General features: G+C 40.6%; 1 protein-coding gene across 5 annotated transcripts in view; it reads right to left on the bottom strand.

Annotated features, from left to right (window-relative positions):
* tll1 (tolloid-like 1) overlaps positions 1-18,649 on the bottom strand; it is a 52,647-nt gene that overhangs the window by 27,820 nt on the left and 6,178 nt on the right. For all 5 annotated transcript variants that reach the window (XM_039820240.1, XM_039819917.1, XM_039820171.1 and 2 more), the window contains 3 exons: positions 1,428-1,550; positions 1,151-1,231; positions 18-191 (listed from right to left, as the gene is read on the bottom strand). In XM_039820240.1, coding sequence (XP_039676174.1) covers positions 18-191; positions 1,151-1,231; positions 1,428-1,550 — 378 coding nt within the window. The remainder of the gene's footprint in view (positions 1-17; positions 192-1,150; positions 1,232-1,427; positions 1,551-18,649) is intronic.

Here is an 18,649-nt window from a genome sequence, read left to right as displayed (position 1 = left end):
CCAGTAGAGTTGCTTACCAGTGAAGTTTCCTCCTATGACGTAGGGAATGACTCCTCCAGGCCATATCCTCTCAGCTCGGGATGTGGCCGCTCGAGGAATACGGCTCTTCACGACGTTCCCAGTCTTCCCACCTTTCCCAGTTTGGCACTTGGGATTGGCAGCTCCCTTGCTGGAGTTCTTGGGGGGATAGTCTAACCGAGCGAGGAGAAAGAAACAACAGTCAAATCTAAGTTGTTCAAACAGAATAAATTACTGTACTATTATTACGAATCTCAGTAAATCATAAATGTGCTCCGAGATTATTGGATCACTTATTATACATGACCTTTCAGAGTTTATTCTCAGATCAGAGAGTAATAAAACTCAAGACAGATATAGCGCTAGCTGTGTAATATCCTCTTCTTAATTTTAAGAAGTTCATAATGTTTACTGAATGAGTTGAGCTGGCTAAAAAAAGGTACCTCAAACATTCTGTAGTTCTGGATTTGACTGTGCTTCAGTAGAGTACAACTTAACCTACAGTATATGATGATGTTATTATGAGCCAAAATGACTTCTTGCAAAGACCTACTGGCTATAATGGGAATAGTGTTACAATAGCTGTAGTTAGATCACTAAAGTGGCTCAAACTGCTTTTGCAATAAACTTGTTAGCTAAATTTAAAGGCTGATATTTCATCCAGAAAACGTTTTTTTTTTTGTTTGGTCTCCAATTATTATTATTATTTTATTGTACTTGGTACATTCAAAAATATGTATCTGTCCTCTATCTTTAATTGCAGCTGAAATGCAGAAGAAGAAGAAGAAACAACTTTCTGTGCGATACTGATCCAAGCAAAGCACTTTACTTCATCAGCCTTTTTTGTAAACTTTTGCATCGTTACAGTAGGCAAGCGGCAACCAAAACTTCTTCTTCTTCTTACTTGGTAGTGCACTCAAAGTTGCTCAGACAATTGGGTTTTAGAAGTTTAATCAAAGCTTCAAATCTCTGCAGAAAAGTTGGTTTACATACTTTGAGGAAATAATCCAAGATTTAGGATGTCATTATGGTATGTCTGCAGTAAGCTAAAGGACACATAATGTGTAGTTTATTGGCTAAAACACGAAAAATCACCATCATTACAGTGACTAATAAAGTTAAGGATTCTTACCGAAGCCAAACCTGCGTATTCTCTCCAGCAGCAGATATAAAGATCCTCTCTTCTTAGAAATGTCATGTTCCTCCAGGCCACCTGACACACACAAGAGCCAAAATCAAAACCCGAACAATGCACAATAAAGGCTGATATCCTCAGGTGGCCCATGTCTAACTCCTTCCTATTGAAGCTGCTTTAGTCTGCAGCTGTAGGTTAATGAGAGAGAGAGTTTCAGAGGAAACATGAGAGAGAGAGAGAGCATTACATAATGATTACTCAGTAGTCCACTTACCAGATGTGTGTCCCTGCCGGGAGTGTGTGTGCATGTGTGTGTGCTGTGTGAGGTCTATCGTCCGGTCTATCTGGAACATTCGCAGGTCCTCCTCGTCTAAAGCAATGTCGCCCCAGAATGCAGCTGGAAGTTAAGAGAAAAACATGTTATAATCCCAATCATCAGCAGAATCACAAACATCATTATCCCTGGAAAGTAGGGCTGAGCGATTAATCGTTTTCAAATCGGACAATCGCGATTTGAAAATAATGCGATCAGCTAAATCTGGAAGACCACGATTAATTGAATGTGAAATATTAAGTTTGGTGTAACATTTGATTTAACATTTTGATTCCACTTTTCATTATTATATTTACTGTTTTTTCATAAGATAAATGCTGGAATAAAACAGATTTTTTACAGAAATGTCCTTTTTTTCAGTTGATCTTTCATTTAATTTGTATCACTTTATCTAACATGATCGCAGAAGGTGCAATACGTAGGTAAAAAAAAAAAATTAAATCAAATTGCAATCGCAATATCTGGCAGGAAAATCACAATGTGATTTTTTTCCACAAAATGGTTCAGCCCCACTGGAAAGGACAAGTTTGTTATTGTTAAAAGCTAAATTTAATATTTGTCTTCTTAAAAAGTGTTGGCTGGTTTGTTTACGGTTAGTGAGTTAGATGCCCATGTAGGTGTGTGGTGTTTGTCCAGAGTGAGCCATCCCCAGTCAAGTTCAACACTTGTGTTTTCATCTCTACATATGCAGGTCTTGTGCTGTTGTTTTATTCTTTGTGTGTGGTTTGATCATTTTTTATAAAATACTTAGAAAAAACGACCGAGGAATTAGAGGTTGAGAAAGAGTAAGTGACTGATCTGATAAATCTGAGTATGTAAGGTCAAAGAGCAGCACTTGCTCCTCCCTCATTACCATGGCTAAGGTGCACTCGAGCATGGCCTTTAAGCCACACGTGGTCCAGTTGAGCTACTCAGTGGCCAACAAATCAGACTGCGATGGTACTATAGCAGCTTCCAGGTATGAATAGGAGTGCAACTGTTTAAAAACATGGTTTCAGTCAGAAATGGAGACAATAACAAAAACTCTGCAAGGGCTTAAAAATAATGTGTAGTCTTTGCAAACAAGTAGTGTACACTGACCCCTCTTCTTTAAAATGTGGAATTAAAATCACTTGAGCAGAAAAAAAATCGAGTTCTTAAGGGGTTTTTTCAGAATGATGTCCTGTTTTTTACAAGGCTGTTTAGGCTTTATTTGCACTTTAAGTTTAGTTCAAGTCCAAACTATTTGACCGATCAGACCTGCAGTGCAGAGCTCTAAGAGCCTTTGATTAAGGTAAATACAATGATCACCTCTACACCAGGCAGGGGCTTACTGTAGCTGTCACACAAGTACAATCCTAGTAGAACTCACGTAGCAGAAAGTAGCTCAGGTGTTTTCTTTATCTGTAGAGGTGAAGTCATCACGATGAATTGAATCCTCTGGTTATTGATTCTCTGATTTACGGCAACACTGTCATACCACAGTACAGAGTCACCATAGTTTCACTCACACCTATAAACTTGTGTTTGACGTGTTCAGTATATAAAAATAGTATCAGAATTTGGTATCAGCTGCCCAGAGAGCTTAATACAGTTTCGTCTCCCTCCCTTTCTAGTCTATCACACACACACACACACAAACAGTCACCAGGTTCTAGTCTATATCCACGAAGTTCCACTTCCGGGATTGCTATGTTGCCACTGAAAATTTCGCAGGATGTCACTCTTTTCGGCCGGATGTCCGTCACCTTCTGCTTTCTTTGTGTTGGAATTTTAAACTCCAGTCGATTTATGAGGACTATGGTCCTCTGCAGGGTAAATCCAAACAGCTAGCTAAACTATATGTCCAATCTGAGTTTTCTGTTGCACAACTAAAACAACTTGTTCCACCAAAACGAGTTCCTTCCCGAAGCTATTTTGCAGCGGCACAGTGGCTCTGTCCGGCGCCCATGTCGATTGTGATTGGTTTACAGAAATGCCAATAAACCAGAGCACGTTTTTCTCCCATCCCGGAATGCTGTGTGGACTAGCCAGACCCTCCTCCGCGGTGCTGTGGAGGAAGGTCTGGCAAATGGGGACTACCAGGTCCCGGTGGTCTTACAGTGGTCTGGTATCAGGCCATGTGTGACACTCCAACAACTGTCCCCTCCACTACTCTCTCCCTCCCTGCCTACTCGGACCACTCCAGTCTCTCCTCCCCATCTCAGCTCAGCACTGTGTCATGTTTTCGTAGTCATAAATCATAAATAAATATTAACTAATTCATTAAAATAAATTGTGAAAGTGTACAAGGGCTTAGTACTCATATATATATATATATATATATATATATATATATATATATATATATATATATATATATGAGTGTATGATGGCCATTATCATGCTCACTTATGTCTCATAAGTTGTTGCAGCAGCGTTTTGGTTGATACTGTTTGTTACACAGATTTGGTGCACAATTTAACCATTTTTTATCACTTGAGAATTGATCAAAATTGTCAAACATCCCCTCAGAAATACCACATTAAGACACCAAGACCTTGAATAACACCATAGGAAAAAAAAACACGCTATGATCCTAGAGGTTACAACGGGTCATTTCATACAGTGACACAAGTTTCAGAAAATGATCTCACTAAATGGAATTGGCTACTATGTGTAATAACATCATCACACAGGATTATTATGGCTCTCTTTGAATCCACAAGAGTATTATCTTTCCCGTCATATCCAATATATGCTACTCCAAGACCCCAGTATGTATTATATAATGACATAAAGCTGAAGCTTGAACCTTTTTGGTTAAAATGTTTGTTCAGATAAAGGCAAAATGCCAACAAAAAAATAACAAGTGTGTGTAATGCAATGTTTCAGATTTTGAGTGTTAAATGACCTTATTCCGTAGGTTCATGGTAGTGTGTGTGTGTTAGAGTCCGGATTGGGCCAAATTTTTCTGTCCGAGCCCGGCCCGCGTCCGACAGAGCCGTGACCAAACCTGGCTGGAGTCCGACAGACATTAAGAAAATTGTGCCCGAGCCCGACACAGTTAAAATCTAATTTATTTTCTGATACTAATGACGCATGTAGGCTACGTTTTTGTGTGGAAAACTCGCTTTTATTAAGCAACTGTAGGAAGGCATTTGGAAATGTCAACAGATGAGCGCATCAGCGAATACGGGGCAACAAGCGCACATTAATAAGCTGTTAAAATGTCCAATGTGTTAACCTTTCCTGATTGGTTCATTTCCGACCTTGGTCAGAAAACCAGGGGACGTTATAAAATGAATAACGTCAGGGGTTCAAATCCCATTTCTGGTGAGCAAATGAATGAACTTGGCTTTCAGTCTGGGGTTTATTTTGCACACCGCACACACTGTGTACAAAACTCAAACTTATTCCACCAACTCTGCTCCGGTTGCATAAAACATGTCTGCTTCCTCTTTCTCTATCTCTCTTGTGCCCACGTACACCACACACACACACACACACACACACACACACACACACACACACACACACACCTACCGAACATCATTTCTAAATATCCGAACCCGGCCCAGCCCTTCGGGACCCGTCGGGCTCGGGTCAGGTATCCATGCCTTAGTGTGTGTGTGTGTGTGTGTGTGTGTATATACCGGCCACAGCAACCACTTTTTTCACAATTTTAAAACCACTCCTGTTCCCACAGCATGCCTCATCTGCCTGCCTCTCATCTTACTCAAAAACCTTCCCTCCCGATTGCTTATGCTTCAATTCCCATCCTCTCTTTGTGGCTCATTACAACCAGTTTCTTTCTTTCTTTCTTTCTTCTCTCCCTCTCCCTCTCCTTCCATATCTACAGCACATCTCCCAGCCTGCAACAATGAACAACTGGACGATAACCATCGCTAAATGATTAGTTGAGCGGAGTTACTGCCCTCCACAGGGACTCAAGACACTGATACATTAACAATGGCATGGGAGAAGCTTGTCACTTAGTTAATCAGGATTGCCACTAAAGGAAATGGGGGGTCAGAGTGCCATTGTGCTCAACTCGAGCTATTGTTGAAGTGAGGAGCAAACCACAATGACCACATATGGTTTACAAATCACGAGATCAGATACAGATTGGGAGTGTGTGCTGTTGAATGGTGCTGTATGATATGTTGGTAAGATGAATATGAGGATAACATCTGATCTAAAGGGTAGAGCTGTTGTAAAGTATGTTTTATTATCTTCTGTATTTTATGTATTTATTACTTTTATTCCAAACCCTCAAAAATTCAGTTTACTATAATATAAGACAAGTAAAAGCATTCAATCCTCATATTTGAGAAGCTGGAACCTTGAAATGTTTGGCATTTTTTGCTTGACAAATGACTTAAACCTGGGGGAGGCAGTTTATTTTTGGCGTTGTTGGGCAAAAATTCCATAATAATCTTTCAGCATATTGTAATTCAAGTGGTCTGAGAGAAAACTAGACTACTGCACCTCCTCCTTGGTTCTGTAATCAGGCTTTAGTAAATCTAGCCGTGAGGGGAGACTTGGCCAATCACAGGTCACTCCAGATTTAATCAATTATACTGTATCTTAATTGCCCTGTTTATCTGAATCAGATTGCACACAGGTGTTAGTACGGGTTAATGCTGCTGACATACTTGGAGGTGTTTGTTCATTTTATAAATAAGTATACCATCACACAGTTGATACAGTTGCAGGTGTAAAAGTGGTTTGATTAGAACAAACTAGTTATCATTTGGGGATGTTGTGGTTAGGGTTGCAAAATTCAGGGAATTTTCAAAGTTGGAAACTTTCCATGGGAATTAACGTGAATATATGGGAATTAACAAGAATAAACGGGAATTAATGGGAAAAAACTGGATATTTTGAATATTGCTTGTTATAATACTGTTAGTCTATAACAACATCTTGCAGCATAATCTTGGTTAAAACAACCTGATTTAATGCAACTTCAGTTGAATGTACTCCCTATATTCGTTAATGACATGCACGCATGCAGTAATCAGCATAGGCTACTACATACTTGCCAACATTTAGTTTTTAAAATACAGGAGTTTTTTTTTCCTTTTTGGGGGGGGAAGGGAATACATAACCCATTTCTATTAACCTACAGTATGTGTGTTAATAGCCCACTTGTTCTTGATAGGCTGGAAACAATAAGACAGCGCTGATGGTTAGCTTAGCACACATATAACCATAACCATAGTAAATCAAAGGCAGCATGCTAGCTACCTTCATATGTTAAAAATGGTTTGGGCTACTACTTAGCCTACTGCAGGGGTATTGAGGCCCCACCCATTTCACAGATAATTTCTAGAATCCAACATTCTACAGCCAATTGAAGCTGAAATGTTTATATTTATATGTTTGTATAGGATGGGGTTTGTATGAATTACCCAACATTTCCAGTTAATTCTCGTAAATTCCCATTAATTCCCATAATTTCCATTAATTCCAATTAATTCCCATTAATTCCCATGAAAGTTTCCAAATTGGAATGTTTCCAAAAATTCCCAAGCTTAACTTTCCATGGAAAGTTTCTGTAAATTTACCGGAATATGTTCGCCCCTTTGCAACCCTAGTTGTGGTAGGCAACAATCACAACCAATCTCATCAGTTCTAGTCATTTATTGCTTGACTTGTAATGTCACAACAGCTGGAAAACAGTTATTTATAGCATAATGAAATGTGCAGCTATAACAAACTTTGTAGTTCAATAAAATGTCTCTCCCATTTAATGAGTCACTGGTCGAAAAAATAAAGCAGTCAAATTCAACACCTATAAAAGAAGTTTATTTGACTCTGAAGTGCTTGATGTTGTTGTGACTTTGCCATATAAAGCCACAAAATAACACAATTACACCACCACTGCTAAGATGTGGTCTGGACAGGAGGTGGTACAAATTGCACTGTGGGTGACCCAATTTCTATTGACACTCCTGTCTACTGCAAACTCTGCCAAAGTGGTGTCATGGCGAGCCACAAAAACTACCAAATCGGTGCAAAAGATCCACTTAAGACCCAAAGAAACTCGCACTTCACCAGCGAAAGGTCACAATCTGTGTGATTTATCATATAAATATAGACTATATCACATTGCACCTGCATTACAAATTATATTCCCTCTGGCTTTTGTTTCTATTTGTAGGACACTGTGTTTGTGACATTACACTACTAGTAGTTTTGCATATTTCAGGACAACAAGAGAAACTACAAGGACTAAAAGTTTTCCAGAGAAAAGGAGCTGACACAAGCAGAGATACAAAGTGAGGAGAGGAGGGAGAGTACAGTTATAGTAAGTTTGGCCCATTGATTGTTGGGGTCTTGTTAATCCATAGAGATACCATAAATAGCCCAAAGTCAAGCCAGTGGGTGAGGAAGGGAGAGGACAGTGAGGCATGGAGATGCTGGAGGAAGGGTATTGATCCAAAAACCCCAGGACGTCCCAGGAGACCTCCATCATGCTGACCAGGGCCTTACTGTTCGCCCTTCAGCAGGGGCACTGCAGCACACACACACACACACACACACACACACACACACACACACACACACACACACACACACACACACACACACACACACACACACACAGAGGAATAATGCACCAAACACAAACTGAGAGGCAGACTTCCCTCACATGAATCCAGCTTTGTGTGTTTTACTTTGTAAGACTTTATTTGAGCTGAAATATGAATATTTTTGTCCTCATGCAACACTGTCCACTGAAACATAATTTGCACCTGAACAATACAGTACAAGCATATATTTAGCTGTTACTTGTTGGGCCCATGGAGTACACATTAGCTTGGTCATGAACCTTTTCAGTGCTTAACTGCAATCTGTTAGACAGTAACACTTTATACGCAAATCAAACAAACACATTTTGCATTTATAGATGCAATAAAAAACTAAGTAAAACACTAAAATAATAAAAAAGAAATAGTTCATTATTATGTTTTTTATTATTGAATAATGAATCATTTACATTTTTGGGTAGAGCAGTCTTTTTTTAAAGGCTTTTGTTAAGGTTATTCTACCTTCATGTTTTAGGTTTTTATCATTTATTAAGGTGACATTTCTACAACAATTTATTTGTCTGCTGCTTGAATATTTATAGTTTCTATTTTGTGATCACCTCAAAGTCACTATGTGTTTAATCTTTGTCATTATAGCATCTTTTCAATATTTCCTTTGACATTTTACAGATACTATGGTACAATACAGTGAAGAAGTATGCACTGCTGAGTTATGCACTCATGCTGAACTCACTGGGGTGTATCTAACACAAACACACACACACACACCTCACTTAGCTCCTCATTAAGCAAATATAAGGTCACACTGTATGTGGGCTAAGGTGTGTGTGTGTGTGTGTGTGTGTGTGTGTGTGTGTGTGTGTGTGTGTGTGTGTGTGTGTGTGTGTGTGTGTGTGTGTGTGTGTGTGTGTGTGCGTGCGCATGTGTGTGTCAACGTGCATGTGTATGAGCCCTTTCACTTGTGTGATATTATTTTATTGTAAATAACTGTGACTGTGAGTGTACTACATTTATTAAAAAGAGATTATCTCTGCCTCGTTTGAGGATTTTCTCCAAAAGTAATTGTTGAGCAAGCTGCTTGATCCACATTAAATCTTTGTGAGCAACAACAGGTGCTGCAGTTCAAGCTCTCTGTGCGCCCGACAGTTGTTAAGGTTACAAAAATGCACGGCCAAAAACTGCAACAGCAACAACAATAAATACAACATACTACCCAGCTGAGTGGGCTAATAAAGTAAGACTACTCCACCCAAAATTTCCACAATTCAGTCAACGCCTGTAAGATGGACCGGTGGCTGTTTATAGTTTGTAGTCAACACTGAATAGAAGTTGTGGTCACAATTGATGCACAGTTTTACAATGGATTCCCAAAGTGACATGTTGGGGAATCAAGCATAACAATGTCTATAGGAACTTCCAAAACCTCTCCTGTAGCATGTATTTATGGGCAGTTTATTCCAAACAGTCAGATTTTTGTCAGTAGAGCTGAAAGGATTAATCGATTCGTAGATCAAGATTAAATGAATTGCAAACTATTTTGATGATTCATCGTTTTTAAAAGGTCCCATGGCATGAAAATTCCACTTTATGAGGTTTTTTAACACTAATATGAGTTCCCCCAGCCTGCCTATGGTCCCTCAGTGGCTAGAAATGGTGATAGGTGTAAACCGAGCCCTGGGTATCCTGCTCTGCCTTTGAGAAAATGAAAGCTCAGATGGGCAGATCTGGAATCTTGCTCCTTATGAGGTCATAAGGAGCAAGGTTACCTCCCCTTTCTCTGCTTTGCCCGCCCAGAGAATTTGGCCCACCCATGAGAAAGAGAGAGACATCATGGCATGCAAACCATAGACAGTATATATCATGGACCAATAGATCCCGTTGCTCTGGACGGAGACCAGTGAGGGCTATTAGAAGCACTTTTCCGGTGAGCGCTAGCGTTACTAGTAAGTAGTAGTCTCATCTGTTGGTTTGTGCATGTTTCAGCAGTTACATCCTGTTCTTTAAATCGGTCAGAACCGTCTGTCCAAGTCATGTTTTGTCATAACTGTTGGAAACATACTGAGCATATAGACAGTAAAGAGAGTTTTGCTTTTAACTTACAAAGCACTTAACAATTTGGCTCCTTCATATCTTCAAGATCTTCTTCATATTCACACTCCTTCCCGCACTCTAAGATCTGCTTCTGCACTTACACTTGTTCTGCCACGCACTAGGACAGCTTCTATGGGGTCACGAGCTTTTGGCTATGCTGCTCCCCATTTATGGAACTCTCTTCCTGTGGAAGTTCGAAACAGTTCTAGTCTCTCAGTTTTTAAATCTTGTCTTAAAACGTATCTGTTTAGGCAGGCTTTTATGTGATTAATGTTTGATGCTGTACTGGTTTGATTTTTCTTTTTCTTCTTTAAATGTTTTTTATAAATTTTGTAAGGCGTCCTTGAGTGCCATGAAAGGCGCCTTTAAATAAAATGTATTATTATTATTAAAGAGAAATGGATAATACAACCCTACCACCAGACAACAACGACAATGTTGTATGATCATGCTAAACCCTGAATAACATTCAATGACATTTGATCGATCATGGTTATGGCAAACAATCTGTGGTTAAGTTATACTAAAGTTTAGGGAAAGACACTGGTCTCCTACATGAAAGTCAGATCTACTACCCCAACCCTCCACTTCCCGCCTTGCTACATAACGGGCACACCACTTCCTGCATCTGTATTGAATGTTGGCAAGGACGTAAATCGTTAGGTGTGGAATCTTCCCATGTGGACATTATTCCAGGGCACACTGGGATGGATTATTCTACATGCATTGTTTGAGAAGTGTCTATGGGTGTTTAGATACTTGTCTCTGTTGGAATCCATTAGTACTTTGCCAAGCTAACCAAAGCCTCCATTGTCCACACTGTGAAGAAAACTACAAAGCATCGCTTTACGCAGCACATTAAACAGAGATTATGATTTATAGTTTTCTTTTACGAGTATTTAAAATAGAATAATTATGTACCACTTTGCACTTGTACAGTAAGGTGTTGCAATGTGTTGCAAGAGATGCTGGAGTTGGTAATGTCATCAGTCAGAAATGTGCTTTTTAGAGAAAGAAAACCCCCCAAAAATGTGGAAGCTTAGGCCAAGTTCAAAAAGTTCACACCCACACCCTCCTGCAAAGATGTGTGTTACAGAGAGAGAGAAAGAGAGACAGAGAGAGAGAGAGAGAGAGAGAGAGAGAGGATGGGATCATCTCGAATTCTAACCCTGACACACACACACACACACACACACACACACACACACACACACACACACACACACACACCATATGTTTTCGCTGGCTTAAACACAGTTCCATCAACAAAGACCCAATTACACACCTCTACACTGTCACATCACTGTGTGTGTGTGTGTTTGTGTGTGTGTGTGTGTGTTTGTGCATGCGTGTGTGCGTTTGTCTACAGATGAGGATAGGCAAAAACTTTCTTCAAGCATGAATGCAGCTAAAAACAGATGGCAGAGCAGTGAGGCGAACAACTGGACATCTGAAACGACCTGGAAATAAAGCACAGACTGATCATAAACAAATCCAATTAACAGGGTCGCAGCCTGCCTTCAGGTCCTCAGGAGAACTATTTATCTTTTCATTTTTTTAACATAAATCCCCACGATTTAAATTATAAAAGGTAACTCAATTTAAAATGTAGATAATTATAATATTCAGGGAAAGGAACATCTCCGACTACAAATAAAAAAAGTGCACACTTAAAGAGCACTCCACCACAGAAACTCAAGGGGATAACAGGGAAAGAAATGTTCGGTATGAGACAAAATAACATTATATCATATGACACACACACACACACACACACACACACACACAGAGAGAGCTGGTGTAACCTCCTAATCCCATTACTGTGACACTGAGATTCCTCTCCAGCGGGTCATGGGTTTGGTCAGACATTGTGACGGGACATGACCATGGCTCGGTTTTACCATCAGGGTGTCCTGGGTGTGCACCCATGGGCCTGGCAGGCAATAGTCTCTTACATAAACGAAGATCAAATGAAAGGTTATTTTTTGTAAGGATGGTGGATAGTCCCAATCTCGGTATGTCTTCCAGTCGTCACATCAGGTGTGACTGCAAGGCGTCACTTATTAGAGGACTTATTTCTTTGAGGTTGTTGTAACATTGATTTCAGTGTAATTGCTATGAGTAATGACTTTTGTTGACGGTTTACAACAAATAAATCAGGTTAGGAGATTAAATCAGACACAGCTGGCTAATACTCAAGTCTAAAAGTGCTGAAAAGTTTGTTAAAGAGGCTATAACAATGTATCAAAAGACAACGTTAAAAGAAAAAAAAACAGTGTGGCAATGAAAGGGGTTGCTTGTCACCAAGAACCTACAGAGAGTCACCCAAATCTCTAGCTCCCGATCAACTATATACCTTACCTTATAGTCGATATCGGCTCATATTTGATCTGCCTAGTCTGCAACTTTACTGTTTTGGTTCACTCTCACCACTCTCATAGCACTGATATTTTCCTTAGGAGTTGGGACAGACCACAAACAGAGCCAAAAGAGAGTGAAGCAGGGACAACATCAAAAGGGATGAGGGTAACGATAGTGATTGTTTACATCCAAGTGTTTTCTGTAGCATTCTAGTTAGCTGTTTTCTAGGATGGATAATACTTGACATAATGTTCAACCTTGTGCAAACTCTGTAGCACACTTCCGGGGCTACACACAGGTATTTCACAACGTCCATGGACCAATAGAAAGTGCTGTTGGAAGCCAACAGTTGGAAACTCCTCAACAGAATTCTGCGCAAACAACTGCCTGATTCTAGCAGAATCGGAGTCGCTTTTTAATAAAATATAGAAATAGATAAAGCAACGTCAAAAAGAAAAAAAAGTGGGCAGTTTAGCCGTTTTTAAGTATCAACAGCATTGACTTTCAATATTATGTCCAGCAGTGTGATATACTGTGGCCAACATTGCTCCAGCCATTGTGTGGTTGTTGTGTACATGTACATGCATCTGTGAAGAATCTCAGTCATCGGGGTCATGGTTTATCTGGGAGCGCTAAGTCAAGGGCAACTGGACTCTTTATGTTCTTGAAGATACTTTGCCTTGAATCATGCGACTCCAAACATGACAGCCAGGTAGACTAACGGCCCACATGTGACCCCAATGACTCGAAAGATGTAAAGGTTAAATGCCTGGGACTCCCAACCAGTCAGTACAAACTGCAGAAGCCTTTTGGATGAGACCTGGATGAGACCTTGGATGAAACCTAAAATCCAGTTGCCCTTGACTTTGCACTTCTAGATAACTCTACATGCAGTACTGTCTTTGCACATTTATACGGCATACACACAGTTAGGCTTGTTTCTAGCTAAAATATCAACCTTGCGGATCTAGCTACTGTAAGACCGTGTAGCTGTGCATCGTGTGGTGCAGGGAGGCTGCATCTGTGACCCCAGCTGGGTTTTTACAATACTATGGAATATCTGACAAAAGAAAATAAGAGTCTGACTGTAAAAAGCTGGCTTTTCCTCAGCTAACAATGGGTGTATGCGAATGATTTTGCTGCTATAAATACCACCAGGAAAAACTTGGTGACATAAAAGCAGCCAGACATTTAATAATTGAGCAATGCGTGGCAGGTGGGCGGAGTGACGGCGGTGCTGACTCATGGCTTCTGCAGCTCCGGAACAATGACGCTCCAAAACAAACAAGTCGGCTCCCAGCGCGGCCAGCAGAGTTTGTGCTGAGGCGGGAATCCTGAAGAAGACTTCGGAAGCTCAGTGGCAGGAGCACTCTGCTCGGGGAAAATCCTGTTTAATATAATATGACTGAGACCGTCCTCTCGCTCACACACACACACACACACACACACAACGCAGCCAGTTTCCTTCCTACTGAGGAATGGGGGAAGGGGTGAACAGTAGCTGCAGCTCAGTGTCACGACATGGTGGGCTTCACTCTCTGACTGAAAAAAATCAAAAGGCCCTCTCAGTATACGTGGGCACGGGCACACACACACATTCAGCTGTTTAGGATACACTTGATGCACTGATAGAATACAGGAGCGTTAGTAAAACTTATATCAAAACGGCCGTGTGACTGCGGAGTCACTAAAATGCCACCTGAATCCCGAAAAGACCAAAATACTTGTATGTGTTGTTTCTCTGAAGCTTTCCTTCAATTGCTTTTCTTTTTTTTTTTAATCATCTGGAGCCCACAGACGAAATATCCCACAGCCAACAACTTTTGCGAATGGACACCAGATCTCACCCACAACAGCCGGAAACCCCTATATAAAACACATGCAATCATATAGTGTGGGATCTAAATAGGCATTTGATTTCCTTTTTGCACTTTAAGTTGTGTTCAGACCAAATTCAAAGCAAATTTTTGAGGCAGCGCAAGCCTAACGCCAAATGAAAGCCATAAGTTGACAGACAGATTCACTCTTAGCCCCTTGATACTGCGGCAAAGATGCGTTAATGCGAGTTAAAAAAAAAGATTCACAATTCTCCTGAGGCTGTACAGCTTAACTTCATGAATGTACAGAGACGAGAGAAAAAAAAACCAGAGGTTCAGGATTCTGAGCTGTCACAGAAACATCTATATGGATCAAAAGGGTTTTATGGGTCTGCTGGGTTGCTAGTAGCAGAGACCCGACCTAGGTTCTGAGTCCTCCTGTGTCTCAGGTCTGTATCTTAGTAGGTCTAATACAAAATGGATCCAAGTGGAATCGCTCTCAGCTCTGATCACATGGTGCACCAGAATCATCACATTGGGTTTTTGAGGCGGGACAGAGATTGTAAACTGGAAAGTGCAGTTGAGATGTATTCTCCCTCACTATTTCAGTTTATACACCCACATCAGTTTCAGGTAAGTTTTTTTACAGGTCTGTTTTGTATCGTGAAGACCTGTAACACAGTCACACACAAAGTCAGTGCATACGCCTACAGATTTGGTTTGTGGTGAATAAACACAGAACCACAATTCCAATTAAGAAACTTCTCCCTGTGCATTCAATCTTTTACAACATACTTTAAACACAGTTTGCACAAACCAAAGATGGGGCAGTACAAAGTTTTCTCACACACAAACCAAAGGCATCAATGCCAACTCCAACTCCAATGGAAGCACAGCGACTACACTGAAAATGTTTGGATACAAATCACTTATGTAACCCTGGGAGTTACTGAAAACAACTCAATGCCAACATGTGATTTTTTTTTCCCTACACCTGTAAAAAAAACAACAACAACACAAAAGTGATATCATGTATAACATAAGCACCGTAACTATACCCACTCCACTAAGACTCTGCAGCCAGCTTTTATCTGAGCAACAGAATGAGCTTCAGCCAACGTGAACCACTTCATGTAGGCAGCAGAGTGGAGATCTTCTCTCAAGTTGAAGGTCCTGGTTCAAGCTCCACATGGAAACTGTGATGTACCTATTTATGTCACTTAAATGCTCATAAACGCAACACCAAATCACTGTCAACTCTTTTACCTGACTCGGCTCTCCGATCCCCATGCAGAGACGAGACAAGAAGAATTCCTCATTTCAGGATTTGGGGTAATATGTATTGCTGTTGTTTGTGCATGATGAAGAGAACAAAACCACAAAACCACTATTCTCAACTATTGAATTTTCTTTAAAATGTTCTTTAAAAGCATAATGCAATGTTGGTTTCGTTTTGTTTAACACCCTTGTTGCAGCTTGTTGTGATTCCCGTACTGTAACAACTGAGTTCAGAGATGTACAACCATGAGAAAATGTACATTATGTATTGTACAGTACTGCTGCACACTCCTGTGACAAACCACTATTGTATATGAAGAACGGGCAGTTGGGTATCCTGGGTCACTCCTGAAGAAATGACCCACAGCTTTACTTGGACATCGGGGTTTGTTTTGCTTTCACTCCGTTTGTGTGAGCATTTTATGAGAACAGTGATTTGGAAGGAAGCATGAATGACTCTTAAGTGAGCACAGGAGCTCGGGCACGACATGTGCGAGTGTGTATGTATGTGTGTGTGTGTGTGTGTGTGTGTGTGTGTGTGTGTGTGTGTGTGTGTGCGCGTGTGTGTGTGCGTGTGTGTGTGCGCGTGTGTGTGTCATCTCCAGCTGAGTAGCAGGATGCAGACAACCAGGAAGAGATAAGCGCGGGTGAATGGAGGGAGCTCTGCGTTTGTGTGCGTGTGTATCGAGTGTGTGCATGTGCGTGTGTGTTCGCGTAGGGAAATCACTTCACAAAGACCTGGAAGTGTGTGTTCTCCTGTCTACCAGCGCAGGACTCGGAGGAGATAAGCAGACAGCCAAATATTCCCCTTGTGTTTTCCCAGCAAAAACAGGAGGCGGAATACCAACCACTCAGACCGATGCCACAGGGTCAGGCATGGAATGAGCTGCGCTTCCACTTCTTACAAGCTGCACACACACACAGAAACACACAGCCACCAATTATTTACACACTGACAACAAAATGGGTCCACACTAGGGGTGCAACTAACAACTGTCTTCATTATCGATTATTTTGTTGCTTATTTTTTCATTTAATGGATGGATATGCATGTGCAAAACAAAATGTACCGTATATGCATGCATGCCCATGTGTAAACTCGATTTGTGCTCATTTTGTGTGTGCATATATGTGTATATGTTTAGATGTTAAGGTGTATGTGTGTGTAATAAGATGCAGATGTTGGGGAAGATACACACTGATGTGTATTTAGTTTACTATCGATATTTCTTCCCTCACCAATGTAATTGGTTATGTAAATAAAGGATGAGTGTTAAATGGTGTAAGGCAGGGGTCTTCAAAGTTTTTTAAGCCAAGGACCCCTTAACTAAAAGAGAGACAGAGCAGGGACCCCCTACTACATAGTATATTGTATGAAATTAAGTTGCATATTAAACTGGGCCTACAATAACGTGTAGGCGACCTGAAGCTTTTATATATAGCTCTTTTGCATAGAATACCAAGCTATTAAAACAATAATTGTCATGATTTTATAAATCATCTTTTAATGTTAAACATAGATGTGGCACAAGAATCTTAGTTAACTATATCTGTAGATGGCTATCTTAGTGACTACCTTACCTATAGGCCAGTGAGCCAATCATCAGTGGTGATTTATATTTGCTAATAATATGTTAGAATTATTTTAAGACATTTTAATTTATGAAAAAACCTTTTGGATAATAATTTGGAGGCCCCCTTGCAGTGACTCTGAGGACCCCCTAGGGACCCCCCAGACCCCTGTTGAAGATCTCTGGTGTAAGGGAATGGTTTGATTTGTATTTCCAGTATCATGTATAGAGTTATAGGCAGTTCGTGAAATGGTCACGTTATTTTTTATCTATCGATTCGTGTACACGGACACGTTTATGTCGGGTTTTTTTCGTGGTGGTCAGCACGTAATGGGAAGCATCGATACGGAGGTTGGGTTTAGGAAAAGAAGAACGGGGAAAGGACACGTCACACGCCGGGACACGATCCGCGGTCTCTGGGGGACGCGGGACAACAACGGGACGGTCGGGTTTAGGATAAGAAGAATGGGGAAAGGAAAGGTCACACGTGAGACACGATCCCCGGTCTCCGGGGTGAAAGTCCCATGTTGTTTGACCCATCCACCACCCCAACCAACCTCCGTGCGCGGATTTTCGGCATTTCATACTACTCGCCACCGTAGTCGTGCTGTGATCACGAAAGATGCTTCCCATTGAAATACATGAGTTTAAAAAACGTGCTGACCACCACGAAAAAAACGTGTCCGTGTACAATATCAATAGAATCAATAGATCAATAGAATAAATAATGTGACCATTTCACAAACTGCCGTGAGACTGGGTTGGTATTTGAGACTGGACGTACACCGGTGGTAACTCAGTTCACATCCACAGTACATGCAAATAACTTTAGTCTCTTTGGAGAGAACCATCTGGAAGGGCTTTGAAACTCAACTTGCCATTCAAAAGACCATTTTCTTTATCCATTTCTGCTCACGGTGCTTTGTTTAATCAAGGATCTGCGGACTGCAAGCATGGGAATTAATTACAAAAGAAAATGTATTTATAAGTAAGAGGGTCTGAAAAGTCGCTAAATCTAGCAAAAAACTCGCTAAGTTGGTAACACTGTCACCACAACGTTACTGCTGTAGCTTCCTGATTTCCCAAACTAGGGAGTCAAATCACAGAACATTGCGGAAAGAATTTGTATTAACTCGTTAATGTGTTTTTTATTTTGACAGCCCTAATTAATATTAAATAAATAAAATTACCTAATTTAAGCTTGTCATGATATAAGAGAATGTAAGGAGGATGACGGTGAAGTGAACGTTAGCTAAATCCTGTGAGCCCAGCAGACTGAACAGAAAATGAAAAATATTTGAGATGAAGCGAATGTATAAAAGTTCATGTAAGGATGCAAACAGATTTGATCTAGGTGTTAAAGGAACACGCCGACTTATTAGGTTACTTATTCAGAATTAGTAATACCTTTCATTTCGTGCTGTCTGATGTCTCCAGCATTGGCTTAGCCCAGCACAGATCCTGCAGGTAACTGGTTCCAACTAGCCTACTGCTCGAATTGTGACAAAGGGATTAGTGCTAACATG

This window comes from Perca fluviatilis, chromosome 1 (genome assembly GCF_010015445.1).
Source record: "Perca fluviatilis chromosome 1, GENO_Pfluv_1.0, whole genome shotgun sequence".
Taxonomy (NCBI): Eukaryota; Metazoa; Chordata; class Actinopteri; order Perciformes; family Percidae; genus Perca; species Perca fluviatilis.
This window is presented reverse-complemented; position numbering and strand designations above follow the sequence as displayed.